The 22430-nt window shown below is 43.6% G+C and overlaps 1 protein-coding gene across 1 annotated transcript in view; it reads left to right on the top strand.

The window, feature by feature from the left end:
* Positions 1-22430, top strand: part of sox5 (SRY-box transcription factor 5) — a 293062-nt gene that overhangs the window by 167843 nt on the left and 102789 nt on the right. The window contains exon 6 of the mRNA XM_052120818.1: positions 3651-3725. Within this exon, the coding sequence (XP_051976778.1) occupies positions 3700-3725 (26 nt within the window). The 5' untranslated portion in view covers positions 3651-3699. The remainder of the gene's footprint in view (positions 1-3650; positions 3726-22430) is intronic.

Genomic DNA, 22430 nt, shown 5'->3' with positions numbered 1-22430 from the left:
GCGGGCAGGTATTTTACGTGCCAAAGCGACCAGCTGTGTCAGACTGCATGTACCCTTCCCCAACGCCCCATAAAGTCATCAAAGCTTTCTGATTCTTTACCCCCGATATGGGGGAACAAGGCGACATGCCAAGCATGGGAGCAGGCCACGCCAGCCGCGCCTTTTCTCTCTCTATGTTTCTTGCATAGAGTTAAAGTGGCTGGGGCCATCTTAACACTATCATACGCATCGGCGAAGGCGATCTTTCCCAGTTTTCCTATTCTTTCAGGGGGGAAAGACCCTGCGGAGACCACACCTGCCCAGACTGGTGAAATACATCACATGGGCTTTTAGGTCACATGTGGAGAATGGCACGGTGGTAGATCCTACCTTATTGGGAGGGAGGAGTTGCTACAAACATGGCGACCAGGGGTCCGTGAGCACTACCCAAGGGAGACACTGGTCCGCTCGTAAGGGGACCGTACTGCGGAAACTACACACAGGGGGAAAAGTCCATGTGAGAGCCCGTCCTGTGAAGTACCTATTCTACAAATGTCCAGGGTTTGAAAGTTTGGCGGCAGGCGGGGGTGATGAAAACACGGTGCGTGCCGTGGCGCCATGCCCGCCTCGAGACTCGAGTCTGGAGCCAGTGCTGAAGCGGTCTCATATGCATCAACCCCATCGGCGCAACCACCGCGGAGGACGCCATATGCCCCAGGAGCCTCTGGAAATGTTTTAAGGGGACCGCCATCCCTGGCCTGAATGTGGAGAGGCATTTCAGCACTGACTGCATGCGCTCGTTGGTGAGGCACCCTAACATTGAGTCTGAGTCTAACTCCATGCTGAGAAAAGAGATGCTCTTAACCGGGGTGAGCTTGCTCTTTTCCCAGTTGATCTGAAGCCCTAAACGGCTGAGGTGCCTGAGCACCTAGTCCCTGTGGGCGCATAGTAACTCTCGGGATTGGGCCAGGATGAGCCAGTCGTTGATGTAGATGAGAATGCGGACGCCTGCTTCCCGAAGCGGGGCAAGGGCTGCCTCTGTGACCTTCGTGAAAATGTGAGGGGACAGGGACATGCCGAAGGGGAGGACCTTGTACTGATACTCCTCGCCATCGAACGCGAACCGTAGAAAGGGTCGATGTCGAGGCAATATTGAGACGTGGAAGTACGCGTCCTTCAGGTCTACCGCTGCGAACCAATCTAGATGCTGGATGCAAGTTAGAATGTGTCTTTGCGAGAGCATATTGAACAGGAGTTTGTGCAAGGCCCGGTTGAAAACTCGCAAGTCCAAGATCGGTCGTAAGCCGCCGCCTTTCTTGGGTACGATGAAGGGCTGTAGAAACCCTTCTTCATCTCGGTTGGAGGGACAGGCTCTATCGCGTCTTTGAGTTAGAGAGTTGCGATTTCCGCACTCAGGGATTTGGCATCTTTGCCGTGTACAGTGGTAAAGCAGATGCCTGGCAAACTCAATTGCATAACCAAGTCGAATGGTTCTGGCCAGCCATCGTGTCAGATTGGGAAGCGAGAGCCACGCGTCCAAGCTCCGTGCTAGGGGCACTAAGGGGACGATTATGTTTGACGTACCCGGCGGGGCTTCGCAGCGGGGAGGAGTAGGTAATGCGGCGTCGGGAGGCAAAAATGCATCCCGAGGCTCTGGTGCTGAGAGAAGACTCAAAGCACTTACCTTGCTCCGCACATCCGGCAGGGGGTGGGTTAGTGACTGAGGAGGAGGTCCTGTGGGGACAACAGTCATGGAGGCGAGAGGTCTGCATCCAATGTGCCGGGAATGTTGAGGTGTGGCGGCAGAGTGCCGTGAGAACGGCATTTGCGGGCCAGGTGACCCAGAGACAAAGTGAATTGCTTTTTTATTGAGATTGTGGGTACCGCAGCCCGAAGGTTGTGCGGCAAAGTAAATAAGCTTAACTGAGGATTCTCTTCCCAGCCCTCCACCGGGGGATGGAGTGGTCTGCTTACCAGCTCCGGGGCAAACATCTTGGTCCCTGCGTTGTCCGTATCAGGAACGCTTGGGAGCCTTCCAGGTCCTCGAAGGGGTTCGTGAGATGGGGAGCGTGCGCCTCCTGCGGGGTGCTCGACGCTCGGGCTGAGAGCTGGGCCCGGGTTGAGGCGGAGCTGCATGTTTCTTGGGCGCCGCAGGAGGACGCCCTCGGCGGGCAGATGGGGCATGGCCCACGCTGGAGGTGCGACGGGGCATGATGTGAGAGAGTGTCGCCGAAAAGGCCAAACTAGGAGACAGGTGCATTGAGGAAGCGTGTTTTGTCCACTTCGTGCATCTCGAACATGTTCAGCCACAGATGACATTCCTGAACCACGAGAGTGGCCATCGCCTGCCCGAGTGACCGCGCTGTGACCTTCGTGGCCCTGAGGGTGAGGTCCTTCGCTGAGCGCAGTTCCTCCAGCGACGGGGCATGATGTAAGATATGCAAGCTGCACTGCTGTGCAGGGAAGGAGAAAGCCGCTGATATGCGCCGTAGATACAACAGCAATCACTCACAACTGATCGGCACCGAAGAAAATTTCTGAATGAAACAGACGCATTTTCCTCCCTTTATACCCATATGTCTGGGGGCGGGACATGCAAATTCTGTCTGACAATTTATCATTGGCCTTTTCTCATAGATCAAAGATGCAAAAGGCTCTCAATAGAGACCCCTAGTGTCACTTCTTCAACACAAGGTCGAAGTGAGTGACAGATGGGGAACCTTTGTTTACAAAACTCATATATCAGATGGTGTTTGCCCAAAGGCATGTAAAAGCCTAAAACATTTGGAGGAATATTCTTTGGTCTGATAAGAACAAAATTGAACTTTTTGTGCCTTAATTGTTGGCACAAACCTGACAAAACTTTGTTTTTAGAACACCATCCCTGCAGTGGAGCACTGTGGATCCGGACAACACAGATTGCAGATCCAGAAAATTATTCCTATTCCAACAGGACATTGACCTGTAACATACTACAGTAATCACACTGAAGTGTGTGCGAAAGGGTTAAAAGCTAAATGGTAAATGTCCTGAAGTTACCTCAGTCCAAATGAGCACTTGTGGAATGACTTTTGGATCGCTGCTCAAAAGAATTAGAAAATCCATTGCATTTTATATGATTATTCTATTTTGTTTTTTGTAATTTGCAAAAAAAAATACAAATAATTATAATAATAATAAAAATAACTGCAGAAACATTTCAAGATGGGCAACATACTGACAGAGACCAAAAGTGAGACAGCACCTGTAACTGGCACAAAAGGTGGTCTATATCAGATATGCATAATGATGCACAAAATTTGTATACAATTTAATGTTAGAATGCTTTAGTATATGTCGAAATAAACATTGATGTTATTAAATGCTGTAAAAGTTTTGTTCATTGGTAGTTCATGTTAACTATTTTGTTAACTAATGTTAACGAATATATCCTTATTATTATGTGATACCAATGTACTTTGCGTTAACTAATGTTAACAAATACAATCTTATTGTGAAGTGATACAAATACTACATATGCTGATACATTTTATATATAACATGTTAACATTAGTTAATGCATAATGAACCTGAAGTGTATTGCATAAACTAATTTTAATGAACAGAACCCTTTACACAGGTAGTGGTCAGAAATGCACTAACAGTAATTTTTTAATGATTGTGTATTGCAGATTTTCCATCGCTAAATCCAAACACAAATTCACACTTTCTAGAGGAGCAATGAAGACAGGAGAAGCTGAAGACAGGTAAAGGCCACAACTCTGGGTCCCTTGTGTGATTTTTTTTAACCTTGTGCAGCAGCAATATCAAGCAAACACATATCAGAGCTCTTCATACATCATATATGTTCTTACACACACACACACACACACACCTTTTTGAGTGTCTACAAAAAAGGCATTTAATGTATGTTGTCCTTTGGAAATTATACATTTGTGCCAGTCAGTTGACAGACAGTTACACACAAGTCAGTCATAGATAAATAAACAAATTTTGTGAGCAGTTTAAGAATAGCTGATACTTTAAGTCTGACACAAGACTTCAGCTCTTAATAGTGCAGCAGATATGCAGAGATTAATATCTGGCCTCTGCTCAGGTGTCTTGTCTTTTATTCTTTTTCTGCTCATTATGCACTGAACTTGTGTTTCCACAACAGCAAAGAAGAAATATCTCTGTTTAAGAAATGAGAGCAAATCTCCAGTGTTCTCAATGTCATTATTCATCTTTTTCTTTTAATGACTCTGAAATAATTATTTGGTTTGAGAACTGCAATCCCTAATAAGGTGTAGTGGCAAAACAACAGGGAAAAAAGCGGAACAGAGGAGCGGTGTCTTTTGAGTACATCCACTGTGTTTGTTAATGAATGCAGGTTGGGTTAATGACGAGAAATAGACTTCAAAAAGCGGATTGAGGCGTCTGTCTCTGATGAGGGCCTTTTTGATGCTTTTTCATAACTGCTTCTGAGTTTTTGCTTTAGCTGCCCCTAAACCAGCCAGACTCATCTTTCAGACCTTACCAATGTGATGTCATAGCAGATCCATTGTAGAATGCTGGCACCATGCTCTGTGATTAGACATTGACAATGACTCACCCTTTACAATGAGCCTTTCGTTGGACAAAATAGTTTGGAATCCGAGTTCAAAAAATGTATGCTCAATCATCAACAACATTTCTGGCATGTTTGATACCACAAAAAAAATTATTTGACTTGTCACTTGTTTATTGAAAAAGCAAAAATCACGTTAAAGGCATTTAAAGGGATAGTTCACCCAAAAATGTAATTCTCTAATCTTTTCTCACCCTCATGCCATCACAGATGTGTATGAATTTCTTTCTTCTGCTGAACACGAATCATGATATTTAGAAGAATATTTCAGCACTGTAGGTCCATACAACACAAGTGAATGGGTGCCAAAATGTTGATGCTCTAAAAAGCCCATAAAGGCATCATCCATACGAACAATTAGTATACACCTGCACTGTGTGCATGGCCCATCTCCAGACAGATGATGGACATGACTGCTGCCCCTCTTGTTTGGATTTAGATCACCACAAACAGGGCCACATGATTACTGCATGATGGGGCAGAGCCTCCTAACTCCAAGTCAGTCTGTGAAGTTCATAGGTATCGTTCTGGACTCACAGATGATGAAAGCCGCAGTGCATGATGGGGCAGAGCCTCCTAACTCCAAGTCAGTCTGTGAAGTTCATAGGTATCGTTCTGGACTCACAGATGATGAAAGCCGCAGCATCGCCGCAGCGGGTGGACAGTATCCTGCTCCTCCTTCAACGATTTCATAGACAAGTTAGGCTCCCATTCAGATGCTTCCTCAGACTCATGGATATGCTGGCAGCAGCAGCTGCTGTGATACCATTAGGCCTTCTCTCATTTGCCCTTTCCAGATCTGGGTGAACAGTCTCCACCTGAACCTCAGGTGGCACAGGAACAGGCTGGTCAAGGTTACGGAGTAGTGCGTTATTGCCATAAGACCATGGAAAGGTCATACCTACCAATGTCAGGTGTGATACTTTGGGCCGATGCTTCACTCAAAGGGGAGCAGTCTGGCAGAACAGAGTGGTCAGGTGGCACTGGAATCCACAGAAAGCTTCCAAAAATATAAATACTCTGGAGCTACGAGCAGTGCTGCTAGCTTTGAGGCACTTTGGGCCATTCCTGAAGGGCAGGAATGTCCTTATCAGGTTGGACAACACATCGGTGGTTTATCATATAAACCATCAGGGGGCACCAGGTCCAGCCAATCCCTGCGGGTGGAACAAGAATTTCTGAATTGGGCCTTCCCTTGATTTGCGAACATCAGAGAGATGCAACTCCCAGGTGTGTCAAACGTGGTGGTGGATTTTCTGTCATGTCACAAGCCACCCTCGGGGGTGTGGAGACTCAGCCTGGAGGTGGTAGAGATTATCTAGAAATGGTTGGCAGAGCAGCAGTGGGCCTCTTTGCCTCAGCGTCCTAGACCCACTGCCCCCTCTGGTTCTCCCTGACGGAGGACTCCAGCCCTCTAGGTCAGGATGTGCTAGCTCATGCCTAGTCAAACCTGTTACTTTTTACCTTTCCTCTGACCCCCTTAATCCCGGCTAGTCCTTCAGGGACACCACAGGTTGCTCCTAGTGGCACCAAATTGGCCCAGGATGCCATGGTTTCCAATAATGTACAAGCACCTTGAGGGGGAACCCTGGAGCCTGCACAGGAGGAAGGATCTCCACCAGTTAGAGGGTCAGATTTGGCACCTGCATCCAGACCATCTGCAGCTCTATGTTTGGCCTTTGAGGAGCCAGAACCAATTTTGAAGGCCTGTGACCAAAATGCGCAAAAACTATCTTGAACTCTAGAGCACCCTCCACTAGGAGTGTCTATGCTTGTAGTTGAAGATGTCCACTGATTGGTGTAGGGAACAAGCAGTGGCCCCAGAATACTGCTCTGTACCTCTGGTATTACATTTTCTGCTGTCCCTGTTAGAAAACAATAAAGCAGCTAAGCATATAAGTGAGCTACACGCATTGTCAGACAATGCATCCTGCATGCGCTGGAATGCAGACAGCTCAGCAGTGCCATTGTGGCCCAACCCATCATTTCTCCCCAAGAGGCTCTTGGCTTTATTTATGAGCCAGGCCTAAGAACTTAAAGTGTTTAATCCTCCTATGTCAAACACACAAAAGAACAGTCAAGTTGAACTGTTATGCCCAGTGGGGGCCCTACGTGGCTGTCTGAGGGCCACAGAAGGCTTACGGAAGTCAGACCAACTCTTTCTCTGCCATGGGTGTCCAAAAAGGGGTCAGCCCCTTTCAAAGCAGAGGTTGTCGACCTGGGTGATAGAGGTGATCACCCAGGATTACAAGGCCAACAACTATCCGCTGCCAACTGGCATAAGATCCTACTCTACTAGAGGTATCTCCATGTCATGGACAGCACTGTGCTTCAGCGACTTTGTCATTAATAAACACTTTCTCCACATAATACAGTATTAATGTGGCTGCTCTCTGTGCTTTAGAGACAGAAATCCTTTTGGGGCCTTCAACTTCCTCTTAAAGGTAAGTGTGACCTCCTCATGACCTTGTTGTTATGAGTCATCCAGTGTGAAGCACTGCCTCTGGCGGTCAGAATGAAGGAAATAGAACAAGAGTTACATATGTAACTGCAGTTCGATGAGTTCTGGATGACCGCCAGAGCTTTCTTAAATTCAGAGTCTGGTTGAGAAGATTCCATAGGGACAGGCTGCAGGAAGACACAGTGTTAAATAGGGGAGGACCCCGCGTCATCCTGGGTCACGGTTGACTTTGTTGATGCTAGACTCGACCTGTGCATATGTGAAGAGAGATAATATCCAGTGTGTAGCACTGCCTTTGGCAGTTATTGAAAATGATTACTAACAAACGGATCTTATCACATGTACGCCCACGCGATTGGTTTGTGTCGATAGATCTGAAGGATGCATACTCTCATATCCAAATAGTACGACATCAAAGGATGTTTTTGAGATTCGCGTTCGAGGGAACAGCATATCAAGCCCTGTCTCTGGCTCCTCACACGTTCATAAAATGCATTGATGCAGTTGTCACCCCTCTGAGACTGAGCACCGTATGCCTCTTGAACTACCTTGATGATTGTCTGTAACTGCCACAATCAGATGCTTTGTTATGCCAGCACAGAGACTTACTGCTTCAGCATCTAAACAGCTTGGACCTCATTGTGAACACGCTCTCCCCCAGCCAACAAATTTCCTTTTTGGGAGTCCAAGTCGACTCCATGAGCGGATGCGCACACCTTTTAAGCGAACGCATTCAGGCCACTCTACAGTGTCTGATACTTCCACTGAAGCTATTTCAGAAAGCATTGGGATTTATGGTGGTGTCTCTTACACATTAGACCTCCACAGTGCTGGCTGAAGTACAGTGTGCCACAACATGCTTGGCGCCTAGGGCGCATGCGCATCACTATATTCTGCCGCCGTATAGCTACTTTAGCACCATGGACAGCTCTTGCATTTTACCAGTGAGGTGTTGCACTGGGGCAAATTATCAGGCAGAAAGTGGTGACCACGGATGCTTTCAACAAAGGTTGGGGGCGGTGTGCGATGGACTTTCGGCACCTGGCCAGGGGCGAAGAAAGCATGGCACATAAACTGCCTAGAGCTATTGGCTATATTTCTAGCCTTAAAAGCTTTTCAGTCAGAAATAGCGAGTTGTCGTGTCCTGGTTTGCTCAGACAACATGACAGTTGTAGCATATATAAACCACGGAATTCATTAACTGCCACTGTTGAGACTGACACGCCACCTCCTCCTATTGAGCAAGCATCATCTCCTCTCCCTGAGAGCGACATATATCCAAAGCTGCCTGAATTATGGTGCGGACCACACCAAGGGGTGATACCGGGCGAATGGAGAGTTCATCCTCAAACTGTATTGAGGATTTGGGAAATATTCAGCAAAGCAGACATCAATCTTTTTGCCTCAGTGGAGCATGCCCACTGTCCCCTCTGGTACTCGAAGTCCCAAGCCCTGCTGGGTGCAGCCACAATGGCACACAAATGGCTGGCGAAAAGCAAATATAAATTTCTCCCAGTATACCCGATTCACTCTGTCATATGAGGCAACTATTACTCCATATTATGCACATGAAGCCAGCGCCTCTATAGGCAAGCAGGATTTAATCATAAAGTTCCTTAAGGGAGCAAGATGATTAAACCCACCTCGGCCGGCTACAGTCCCGACTTGGCACTTAAATTTAGTCCTAAAGCCTTCTTCCCTCCTCTGTTTAATTTGGATGAGGAACAATCATTGCATTTGTTATGACCTGTGCAGGCACTACATGCATACATTGAGCATACTTGCCAGTTCAGGCTGTCCGATCAGCTCTTTATATGCTATGGAGGACGCACAAAAGGAATGTCCATCTACAAGCAAGGGCTCTCTCACTGGATTGTTGATGCAATTTCCCTGGCTTATGAGTCGCTGGGTAAGACTTGCCCAATTGGTTTTAAAGCTTACTGAACTAGAGGTATGGCCTCTTCATGGGCATGTACGAATGGCGTGTCCTTACAAGACATATGATTTGCAGCAGGATGGTCCTCTCAAAAAACATTTGCAAGATTTTACAACCAAGACGTAACATCTCTTTCTTCACAAGTCCTCTCTGTTTAGACCACTAGACATACTTATGCCCCTCCCTTTAAGTACAGGCTCCCCATCATTTACAGAACCGCCCGCATGCAGGCCGTTATTATTTACAATAAAGTCACAAGCATTTTCATCATAAGTAAACTCGCAACTGGGTTCATAAGGTGTTAATTCATACTATATGACTATAGTTAATATATTGTTATGAGTGCTCCCGTCCTGGCCAACAGAGACTGCAGAGTCATGTTCCTCTCTGGGAAGTTATGTTGTGTAGAGCGGCGTGATGGGATTCTGTTCCCTATATGCATTGCTATGCAATGTTGAGTGTACTGAGTTGTAATCTCCTCAGTTCCCTGAGACGAAGGGAATGAGACATTGCAAACGCTATCCGCACTACATGACTCAGAGTTCTTGATGTACGAGTGATGCACTCCTTGTTCTCAGTCAAAAATTCTGAGGAGATGGTGTTTGTGCACCTGTTTTTAAAACTGGCGGGGCTCAAAAACCATAGTCAATGTTAGAATATTGGCATTATTGTAGAGAGGTTTCAACTAGGTCGTATAAGAAGACATTCCCCATATGCATTGCTACATAATGTCTTGTTCCCTTCCTCTCAGGGAACCGTGGTTACGTAAGTAAGTTCTATAATTTACTCGCAGGGTCTGCGAAAAACTTGACAGAAAAAAAAAACATATATATTTAAGATTATAATTTTTTACATAATTAATTTTTTAACCTAAAGATGTTAATAACCAAATAAACATACAGTTTCGTGATGTATAAGAGTGGTTCCTTGTAATGTGTTTATCCCAAAATACTTTGCGCTATTTACGTTTTGCACTTATAGTAAGGTGAACGGAGCAATTAGCGGCTAAATACATGCACTACAAATGATGGAAAGATTTTTGAATAATCGCGCTCCTGCAAGCAGTTCGTGTCAATCTGACTTGGCGAACGCTAAACAAAAAACTAGAAAATATGACAAATCTTCCATTACGTTTGGTTTTACCTGTATGTTAAAGCATGGAGTCGAGAGACCCCAGTGTGTTCTCTGTCAAGAGATTCTCTCCAATGAGTGCATGAAACCATCCAAGCTCAAACGCCATCTACAGCAGAAACATCCCAGTGAGGCAGGAATGTCCACTGACTATTTCAAACATCAGGAGTTGTGTTTGGCCCGGCAGACTAGTACTTTTCAGCAGCAAGCATCGGTCCCTGAGAGGAGTTTAAAGGCATCATATTTGGCATCACTCCACTAAGAAGCCGCACACGATTGGCGAAGCATTATTATTACCAGCTACTAAAAATATTGTCAGGGAGTTATTTGGAGAGGAAGCGGCATGAAAAGTAGATTGTGTGCCTTTGTCGGACAATACAGTGAGCAGACGCATAGGTGACATGTCCAATGATATTGCTTCGCAGCTTTTAGAACAAGTGCAAGCGAGTGAATATTTTGCACTGCAGTTGGATGAAAGCACTGATGTTGCAAATCAAGCACAGCTTATGGTCTACATTCGTTTCCTCGGGCAGGACAAATTTATCGAGGAACTTCTTTTTTGTAGACCCCTTGAAGGCAGAACCACAGGGCAGGACATATTTAATATGATGGATCAGTTCATGACGGTCAATTCAGTAGACTGGTCTCGGTGTGTTGGTGTGTGCACACCCATAATCCAGTCTCACCTGTCACATCTTCAGGGCTATTTTAAACAGTATTTCCCAGATTTGAACAACACCCACCTGGACTATGTTAGAAACCCATTTGCACCAGGGACTGGCACTCATCTGGATCTAGCAGCCCAAGAGCAACTGATTGATTTGACAAATGAGGGAGAGATGAAAACAAAGTTCCCCTGCCTTCCTCTGTCAGAGTTTTGGATGTCTATGAGAAAGGACTACCCTGTTTTGTCTGAGAAGGCAATAAAAGTGTCTTTTCCTATTTGCCAAAACCTACTTGTGTGAAGCTGGATTTTCAGCACTGAAAGTACTTCAGTCCAAGCACCGGGCCCGTCTGGAGGTCAAAAGTGACATGCGCCTGGCTCTCACTAAAATTAAACCACACATTGACAAACTGTGTAGAAGCCACCAGGCTCATCCATCCCATTAGGACATCTTGAATCAGTGAATGTGGTGTTGTTTAGTTTGATTCACATTTTTGAATATGCAAATGCTGCCCTTCAGGTTTAACTTTTCATCTACCAGTGCATTAATACTGTGAAAAATGTACCCTGTTCAGTTAATGTATATATTTTTTAATTGTTCAGAAATACAAAAAACTACAGAAGCTACATATAATTGTTAATTGTGAGAATTATTTTTGGCTATAGTGAGTTGCCAAATAATAAAAGAAAATTGTTATTGAAACAGCATTTCATATTTACGTTTATTGTAATATGAATTTAAATATGTCTTTACATTATATACAATTACTTATTCACAAATACATAGTTACCTTTATATTTTAGGTAAGGGGGTCCCCAGCATGTAATCATCATATTTGGGGGTCCTTGTGATTAAAAAGTTTGAAAACCCCTGCTCTAGAGTACCGGCAGTTTTTCTTGCGTACCACCACCGCTCTTGATACAATGTAATGTTTTTATTTAATGTAAGCCAGTGATTTGAAAAACATACAAGCGCTCTCTGAGCAAAACTCAGTGGTGAGTTTAACAACACTCAACATGTGTAACCTCATCGGTGCTCATCAAGCTATCCAAGGTCCAGTGCCGGAGGAGTCCATGTTTTTAAGCTTGTCTGGACATAGTTCATTTTCACTCAAAACATGAACCAGAAACTTTTGGGTGAGCATATTTTATTGTGTCTTTTTCACACAAATGTATTCATGCAAATTGCTTAGCTGCTGGGTGCAGTCAAAACTACAGACTTAAAAAAGCTGTTACAGAAGTGATGTCACCTCATATGCAGAACCTTTTTTCACAAGAGGCAAAACAATGATGAAAACAAACCTTCAAAGAAAACGCATAGGAAAATTAGATTTTATTCTCCATTATTTTCTGTATTGCTCCTAAAAAGATTATGTGAATTGTCATTGAACATGCCTATGCATATTTGGTTCTACATCATTCTCAATCCTGAACATCATCCAATCAGTTTGTTCACCTTTTCTAATGATTATTATCTCCACAAGTATCTGGTTCCTGTGTGCAAATTATTGTGTGTGCAGGAAAAGGAAGGCAGATTTTGCCCTCATTGATTGGGAGGATAATACAAAATATAAAAAGGAAAAACAAACATAATTCTTATTTTCAGTTTTAGGCTTCAGTTTTTATTATCAAAGTTAATCGAAGCTTATTTGTTAGTTGAGGATGTAAGGTCATATTTGTTCTTCAGCCAGATCTTAAGAAGGAATTTACAGGGAGTCACGTGATACCATTGGACACGTGAATGGTCAGCTCTGCGCACTTTTAATACGTTTTCATACGTTTAATACGTTTTATGACATAAACCAGTGAGATTCGATAAACTGTTCCATAATTGTTCTAGGAGGACAATGTGTCAAAGAATTCAAAATCTTCTGGGACTGGAGACATTAAAAGACACTACGTGCTCAAGCTGACATCCACAAGCAGGCCGCAGGCCTGGAAGTTGATTTGGTCGTGGGAGGTGCGGGAAATGCGGCGGGAGATGCTGAACATGCTGGCAATGATGACGAAGGTCATTTCTGACTTGGAGGATCTTGCTGTGATACTTCGATCGATCACTGCCATGAAGGCTTTCTTGGAAGAACCACAGAATTTTCTTGTTCCCAGACTTTGCAAACTCGACAAGAGAGAAACGTGATTGATTCAAGGAATGCAAGCGACTTTAACATCAACAGAAGGTTGCTTTTGCACTGATAATCCCAACCAAATTGAGAATAGATGATAAGGATGGCCATAAAACATTCACATGCAAGCGATGTCCTTCATAATGTCAATGGAGTACGTCATCTTGTTGTACTCATGTTGTAGCCAAGTGGACCAGCTCACTGAACATTCGCTTGACAGTTTGACTGTCTGAATCTGCGCTGAATTTGTGCTGGTTCCGCCTAGTGGCTGGAGTTTATTTTTTAGAGTAACACACTTTCAGAACAGTTTTATGGATGAATCTACACACTACTTGTGCTGTTTCGCCTATTGAATTGAGTTTGTTTTATGGATAATTTTTTGCAAAGTCATTGAAGTAAGGAAGTAATTTGCTTGTATTCATGTTGCAGCTGAGAGGACCAGCTCTCGTAGGCATGCACAGACTGTTTGATTTTGGAGGGATGGACGCCAGTTGGTGCTGTCATGCACAGGGTCAATGCGCACATTTTTCTTTTTCTGTTTGTTTTGTTCTGGGGATGTTCGGGTTTTGAGGGTTGCACTAATGCCAGATTTTTATGTGTGACATATTGGGCACTCAAATTTTATTTAGCCCCAGACTCTGTATTTTAGGTGATGGGGCAGTCATTAATATAGAGGATAAATGCATAAAAAAGGAAGGACCTTCTTTCTCAGGGACAGGGCACCCTCTGGCACCCGCACCCAGACCTCTGGAACCTCCACGGCTGGCCCCTGGATGGGATGCAGAAGACCTGAGTGATCTACCACATGCAGTCGTAGACACCATCAACAAAGCTAGAGCTCCATCCACCAGGCAACTCTATGCCCTGAAATGGCGCTTGTTCGCAAATACTTGTCCGGCACATACTCACGTTATCCTAAGGATGCGACCGGGCTACATGCCCAAGGTTCCTACGACCCCCTTCAGGGACCAGGTTGTGAACCTGCAAGCACTGCCCTGGAGGAGGCAGACCCAGCCCTTTCGTTGCTGTGTCCGGTACATGCTTTGCGTATCTATTTGGACCGTACGCAGAGCTTTAGATGTTCTGAGCAGCTCTTTGTCTGCTTTGGCGGATGGTGGAAAGGGAATGCCGTCTCCAAACAGAGGTTAGCTCACTGGGTCGTTGACGCCATCTCAATGGCTTACCAGTCCCAGTCCGTGCCCGCCACCTTGCGGGTTCGAGTACACTCGACGAGAAGTGTGGCATCCTCATGGGCACTGGCCAACGGTACCTCCCTAGCAGACATCTGCAGAGAAGCGGGCTGGGCAACATCCAATACCTTTGCGAGATTTTGCAATCTCAGGGTTGAGTCGGTCTCATCCCGTGTTTTGTCAGGTCTGAGCCGGTAGAACTCAGTAATGCGGAACAGCTGTCTGGGTGTTCCGCTTGCACACAACGCCCTTCACCAAGTTGATCCAGTGTGCCTTCACTCCCAGGTTAGCCACTAAGCGTGGCTTCCTGGATGTTCTCCTCCCTAGCCTTCTGGCCTGCGAATTCAGCGAAGCAATTCACATCCAGACCCACTACGAGCCACAGGTGCTCTTCAGGTAACTCCCTGTGATGTATTTTCCATGGTACGGTCCCCCTGTCAGCAGACGTCCCACTGCCTCCGGTCGCCATGCTTGTAGAGCTCCTCCCTTATCAGGCAGGACCTACCACACCACTCCCTCGTACGGCTTCACAACCCTCATGGTGTATTTGCCACATGTTACCTCCCCCTATTCTGGGCAGGATGTGGCCTACGCAGGTTCTTTTCCCCCTGAAAGAATAGGACCGGGAAGGACCGCCTTCCCCGACGCATTTCATAACGCTAAGCAGCCCCCGCCACTTCACACTCTATGTGAGAGACATAGAAAGAGAATATGCTTCGGCTGCCAGGCTTGCTCCCATGCTAGTCATGTAGCACCTGTCCCCCCCCTCAGGGGAGCTGGGAACCTAAGGTCTGTATATGACATCTCTTTTGGGGTGTTGGGGAGGGCTACGTGCTGCCAATACAGTTGCCTCTAGCACGCAGCAGCCTGCTTGCATCTGTGTTGGCAGTTCACGTAACACGGACACGTGGCGCTTTCGAATGGGACCCCTTGTGTCACTTCATTCGACACAACGTTGAGTGAGTGACAGAAGGGGAATGTCACGGTTACAGTTGTAACCTCAGGGAAGGAGGGAGGGAATAAGACGTTGTGTCCCTCCTGCCACGGCACTAGACCTACCACTGTAAACGGCCATGCCTTATTCTCGGCTCCTCAGTGCAAAAACCTGACTGAAAGACGCACACACGCTTCCCTTTATACCCATATGTCCAGGGGCGGGACATACAAATTCTGTCTGCCAATTTCTCATTGGCCTTTTCTCAAGTTCAGAGGTACGCAAGGTTCCCAAGGAAGGTCACTTCATTCGACACAACGTCTTGTTCCCTCCCTCAGGGAATGGAGGTTACAACAGTAACCGTGAAGTTTAACAGTATGGGCTGCTTTAGATTTTTTAATAACTTTGAGTTATTAAAAACAAGTGTCATGTTATATGGGTGGTTGTAAAAGTCCTGTGTTTTTCTATAGAGAGCTTCAGTGTGTTTGTTTGTCAGGTTTTGCCTACATTGTGGAGATGAGGAAAACAGCTTAAAAAAACTAAATGCAAATCTAGTAATGCAGAATAGTTTCTGTGAGGATAATGTTTAGGGTTAGATGATAAAAAATATTATTAGCTCAGTATAAAAGCAATTAAAGTCAAAGGAAAGTCCCCACCATGATAAAAAAAAGTGACCCTTATAAATACAGTCTAAATACATACTATAAATATATGTCATCTGCTTTCTACCCATTTTCATCAGTCTGCTTTTGTTTTTACACCATATTTCAGTGTTTTATAATGCTTTTAGCAGCCATTCTCTCATTTTCTCTGTCTCCATATCTGTGTTTTCTTTGTTTCATGTTAGATGTCATAAGTGTGTGTTGTTGAGCTGACTGAGGGCTGTTTAATTTGATCTAACCAGATGAAAACAAACAGACTGCTCCATCATTTGGACTTTTTTTCCTCCAGTCACTCTTTCCTTCCTCCCTCCTTTTTCCGGTCTGCTTCTCCTATCACTCTTTTGTGTTTGCACTCATTTTCATTTGTTCCTCGAGCATTCGCTTCTTCTTCATTTCCCTCTCTCTTTCATTCTTGTTCGCTTTTGTTCTCTCAATCATTTCCTCCCTGTCTTCTTTCAGATATTTCTCTCTCACCCTCCTGGTTTCTCTCACACTAAATGTGTTGTGAAACACCTTTGGTTTTGTGTTTGGCCCTGAGTCCATCAGGGGCCAATGTGTGTGAGTGTGCATTTGATGTGTAGTGCTGTCCGCTCTGCTCTGTATGCTGGTGAGAAGGGGATCATTATGTGTGCTTGTATTCAAGTCGTTTTTATTTAAGATGCCAGACAATGGTCTGGTGATTGAAGAAAACAGCATGCTGACAATGAGTCTCTGTGCCTGATAATGCAGCACCATCCTGCCAGGCGGCTTTACGAGGGCCCCGACTCATTGTGGCTCTGAGGAGAGCGAGAGAGCGAGAACAAACCCGCTGCTTAGTAGGAGGAATATTTTGTCGTGGTATGTCATTATTTTGCAAATTTGTATTATCTCATCATGTTGTCTTCATTGTAATTGCGGCTAATTAGAGGGCTAGTTAGAGGCCGTGCTTTGAGGCTAGCTTTAGCGTAAAAGAAGCCCGCCGATTAGCACTCTTACCGGAGGAAGCACAGAAAGGGGAGATTAATCTGGTTACCTTGACGACACTTGCTTCCATCTGCGAGGAACAATGCAGTTTTGTTTCTTTGGATCAGTTCGGATCAACAGAACGTGGTGCTCTCGCTTTAACAATGCCCAATTCTGTCTAACCTTCTACCGCCCTCCTTTTTCGGGCCCCCTTGGCTACCTCCACTCCTCCATCTCTACTTCCCCTCATCACTCCATTCATCTGTTTTCTCACTTCTCGACATCCTCGTGATATTTTAGACTCTCTGACAGTGACTTTTAAAGTCTTGCAGTACACAAGAAAGTATTACTGATGGGAATTTTGATCTTGACAAATAAAACAGAGTACTTTGGGGGAATTTTGTTTTACCACAAATTAGTTTTTTACTTATTCCTCTATTTAAAAAAAAAAAAAGTAACAAAAATATGGGTTACAGTGAGGCACTTACAATGGAAGTGAATCGGACCAGTCTATAAACGTTAAAATACACAACACAATTAAAAAATACAGCCACAAGACAAACATCATATGTGTTAACATGATTTTAGTGTGATAAAATAATTTACTAACCTTATCTGTGTAATATTTTATCCAGTATCTCAACTTTGCTGTCTTGATGACATGATGACAAACCCTGTAATCTGGTGGCACTAAAACTATGTTAACACGTATAATGTTCATGTCTTTTGGCTATACTTTTAAAACATTGTGGATATTTGAAAGTTTATGGCCCTATTTGCTTTCATTATAAGTGCCTTGCTGTAACCGTAATTTTTATTTATTTTTTATAAACGAGGGACGAAGATTATGCAACAAATCCTGTCGATGATTGAGCTTAATTTGTATTGAACTCAGCACATTCCTTTAGAGTTAATTATTGTGTTTGTTTTCATGATCAATCATTGCTGTCGTCATTTGATCATTTACCGAGTACTTGTGTACTTGTGCTCATCCCTAGAGTGTATGTTGATTGAAAGGCAAGACAATGTGTGTGTGTGTCATACAGGGTGTGCTGGGCCGGGCAGAGATTGTCAGAGGTCATGACCTTGTCACGCTGAGTCTGAAGGTTTGTCCCCTAATCCCTCTCAGGACTCAAAAGCACTTAATAAAATAATACACCCGCGTGTAGACCCAGCACAGTGAATTCCCTACTGGCACCAGCCTCAGAGAAACAGAGAGATACAGAAGCCATCCAGTGAGCTGTGGGCTCGTACAGTGGACAAGAGGCTGTTAAAAGTAAAAGAAAGTATTTGGTTTTCTTTGTGATGAGGAAAGGAGGGAGAGATAAAGGGGGGGAAAAAGACGAAGAAAATCAGCTTCACAGACCACATGTAAGCATTCATTGTGATAAGCAGTTAGAGAGACTGGAGCACAGAACGCAGTCTCTCCATCTGGTGCTCACTTTGCACTGTGAACACTGAGAGAGAGAGATAGAGAGACAATTGAAAGAATGCCAGTGACATCTGCTCCCATGGGCACCACAATGGAGATCCATAGAGATCATACTCACATTGCACTCACTTACAAAGGCACCACTGTATGTGTGTGTGTTCATTTGGCCCTAAATTCACAATCCATGTGATCTGGGACTCCACAGCATCTTGACAAAGCCATTAACATTGTGCCATTCAATGAAGCTCTCTGTTTAGTACTATTCTTTAGAGAAATCTAGAGAAATTACATGAATTTCTTTGTGTTTGGACATTGTTGACAGATTTTGGTTCGGATAACTTTATGTTAGTGTTAAAACATTTCTAAATGTGTTTCTAAATGCAACTTGGTCTCATGGAAACATGTTACTATCATTTTTGCTAAATAATTTTTATGTGGCTCGTTGTACTTATTGCGGCACTTCCCTGGTGAAATGAACACTAGAGGTGATAAAAGAACACACATTTTATATATAATAAAGTGACAGATTATCAGTTCATGAACATTTATTTTTCACCCTGTTCCTTACAATTCTATTTTATGACATCTAAACACTTTTTTTTTTTCTTCAACTTTATTGTCATTGTGCAGAGTACAGGTACAGAGCCAATGAAATGCAGTTGTTTTTGCATATCCCAACTAAGCTGGGGTCAGAGTGCAGGGTCAGCCATGAAACAGCACCCCTGGAGCAGATAGGGTCAAGGTCCTTGCTCAAGGACCCAACAGTTGTATCTTGGCAGTGCTGGGGCTTGAACTCCTGACTTTTCAGTCAGTAACCCAGAGACTTAACCACTGAGCCACCACTGGCCCCCTCTGGACACTTCTGCTAGGTGTCAGGTGAAACGTGTTAATGTTTGCACTACATAACAAACAAAATACATTTTCAAGCTTGTTCGAGGGCGATCAGTTTGTGTGGTTGCTTTAGCAGTTGTATTTTTCATGTCACTTTTGCTTTTTATGAAACTATTGGTAAAGTTTAGGTTTAAGGTTTAGGGTAGGGTGGTCTGTTTTGTTAATATAAAACTTGATAGAGTATTAACCTTTAAAACTTCATCTGTTTTACAGAAAATGTAACTTGCTTTTAGCTCCACACAGTGGTCATTTCACCTCGGATCTGCCGCATTACATGCAAGGATTCACGTAATATTTTTTGTAAAGCATTTCTCCAAAGTCTCGTAATTTCAGGCTGTCTAAATGAGTTAAAGGGATAGTTCACCCAAAAATGAAAATTATCTTAATTCACTCGCCCTCATGCCATCCAAGGTGTGTATGACTGTATTTCCTCAGCAGAACACAAATTAAGATATTAAGATATCCATAAATGCAAGTGAATGGAGCTCCAAAAAGCACAATAAAAATAATCCATACAGTTCCAGTGGTCTAATTAATGGCTTCTGAAGCGAAATGCTGGGTGTGTGTAAAAAATAGATAAATATTTAAAACTTTTTTTAGTGAAAATGTTCGCTTCCGGCCAGCTTGAAGTTTGTTCGTTGATGAGGGTGGAGTTCAAACAGCCTCTCACATGATGTAAGCGTGTAAGCCTCTTCTGCATATATATTCATAGGTAGATCTTTTATTAGCAGCTGTTTTTTATGGACCTGTGTACTTTCTCGACACAAAAGGAGTTTATGCAGTGGTCTGAGCAAGGAGATCGGTCTGAGGTATCTCCTCTACTCACTCACTTGCATTCAAACCGATTCCAACAGCTCTCTTTGTTCACCGTTCCAAGATGGCACCGCAGTTTACGTATTCAAACCAGCCGAATGAGGCATCTATGTATGATTCTATATGATCCTCTGTTGTAAACAACACTGTGCTTCCTTTTTTTTATTTATTATTATTTCACACGTCAGTTCTCGTGTTGACTGGCCAACACGCTTGACCTCGACCCTCGTGAATGTTTTGTAAAAAAGTTTCAAATATTGATCCATTTCTTACACACACCTAGCGTTTCACTTCAGAAAACATTAATTAATCCACTGGAGTTGAACGGGTTACTTTTATGATGGCTATATATGCTTTTTGATGCTTCAAAAATGTGGCACCCATTGACTTGCATTTTATGAACCTACAGAGATTAAATATTCTTCTAAAAATCAATTGTGTTCTGAAGAAGAAAGAAAGTCATACACATCTGGGATGGCATGAGGGTGAGTTAAAAATGAGAGAATTTCCATTTTTGGGTGAACTAATCCTTTGAGTAAGTGACAATGTACTGTCAGTCATTTTGTGAAGATTATGATGTGGAAGGGTCTTGTCTACTCTGAAGGGGTTTATTTTGAAATAATAACTGTCAGACTGTACAGTTTGATACATGGCTATTTACCAAATAATTGGATTTGAAATATTGTTTTAAGGTAAAATAATTTTTATAGTTAAATTAGCACAGCTATGTAGGAAACTTGTTGCTGTTTAGCTGTCATTGTACATAAAATTTGCCACAGAATGCTGGAATAAACCAATCAAAATGAAGTATTCCAGATAACCGTTTAATAATGCAATATGTGTTCATGTGTTGTATGCTTCTAATTCGCAGTAATATGTAATATGTACTTTTTTAATCTGTGTACTGTTTATAAATTTGCTTTAAATTTGAAGGTTATAATTCATAAATTTGACCTCTTTTAGTAAAAGTCTATTCAAGTTCAACCCAAAGCATCTTAAGACCAATCAAATGGGGGTAGGCTCTGGTGTGCGTGTGTTTTTGTGTGTTTCTGCATACTTATCTTTGAGGAAAATTTCCCCTGTTGTGTTTCATGTGCATTCAAACTGGAGTCTGACGATAATTTTCATAAGTCATCTCCATCCAAATCGCTTCAAAGATTTGCAGAATGCCAAAGATTTCCACCGTTTTTTTTTTTCATCGGGCCAGTTCTGGCACGGTGCAGCAAAAGAGAGGAACAAAAAAAATATAGAAAAAACAATATCTGAACTGAAAGTGTTTTTTAAAAGGGCCTCCATCGAGATGAACTTTCAGATGTGTCTCCAGCACACATCTGCTGTGTGTGGTACATCTGTTCTACAGCCACTGAAAGCCGACAGAAAATATCCTCATTATTGAAGAGCTTCTGATTATTCATTCATTCACTCAATCATTTATTCACCCACCTGTTTTATCATAAGATTTTTCACTCCTTCACTCTCATCAAATAGCTGGTCGATTTGAATGGAGAGTTATGTGTGTCTTTACAGAGCAAATGAGGGTGTTTTGTGTGTGGAAATTGCTCATATGGAACATATGGAAGCCAATTGAAATGTTGGCATTTGGAGCCAAGATGGCACTCGTCATATACTTGAACAGATAGATCTCTGTGTAAGTGTGGGGGTCAGGTTTTTTCCTACATTGTGGAGACTAAATGTCCCCAAAAGGATAATAAACCTGAAATCACTCACCTACATTGAGGACCAGCTAACAGTCACAGTGAGGAAAATTACTAAATAAACATACTAAATAATGACTTATTTGTGACAGCATTTGTGATGTAATATTGATTACAAAAAAAAAATGTGACACTTGAAATTTAGCTCAGGTGCACTTTCATTGGAGTCCAAATTCAATTGATTGGACATGATTTGGAAAGGAACACCACTGTCTATATAATGTCTCACAGCTGAAAATGCATATCAGAGCAAAAATCAAGCCATGAGGACAAAGGAACTGCCTGCAGAGCTCAGAGACAGGATTGTGTCGATGCACAGATTTGGGGAAGGCTACAAACAAATTCAGCTGCATTGAAGGTTCTCATGAGCACAGGGGGCAGTGGTGGCTCAGTGGTTGAGGCTCAGGGTTACTGACCAGAAGGTCAGGGGTTCAAGCCCCAGCACCACCAAGATGCCACTGTTGGGCTCTTGAGCAAGGCACTTAATTCCAGGTTGCTCCGGGGGGGATTGTCCCTGTAATAAGTGTAATAAGTGCTTTGGATAAAAGCGTCTGCCAAATGCATAAATATAAATGTAAGTGCACAGTGGCCTCCATATTTCTTAAATGGAAGAAGTTTGGAACAACCAGGATGCTCTTCCTAGAGCTGGCTGCCTGTCCAAACTCAGCAATTGGGGGAAAGGTGGTAAGAGAGGTGACCAAGAACCAGATTTTCACTCTGGTTGAGCTCCAGAGATCATATGTGGAGCTGGGGGAAATTTGCAAAAGGAAAACCCTCACTGCAACACTCCACTGATCTGGGCTTTATGGCAGAGTGGCCAGACGGAAGCCTCTCCTCAGTGAGGAGACAAGACACATGAACGAATTCTTGGAATTTGCAAAAAAGCACCTAAAGGTCTCTCAGACTGTGAGAAACAACATTCTCTGATCTGATGAAACGAAAATTGAACTG

The sequence above is a fragment of the Xyrauchen texanus genome, chromosome 47 (assembly GCF_025860055.1).
Source record: "Xyrauchen texanus isolate HMW12.3.18 chromosome 47, RBS_HiC_50CHRs, whole genome shotgun sequence".
Classification (NCBI taxonomy): domain Eukaryota; kingdom Metazoa; phylum Chordata; class Actinopteri; order Cypriniformes; family Catostomidae; genus Xyrauchen; species Xyrauchen texanus.
This window is presented reverse-complemented; position numbering and strand designations above follow the sequence as displayed.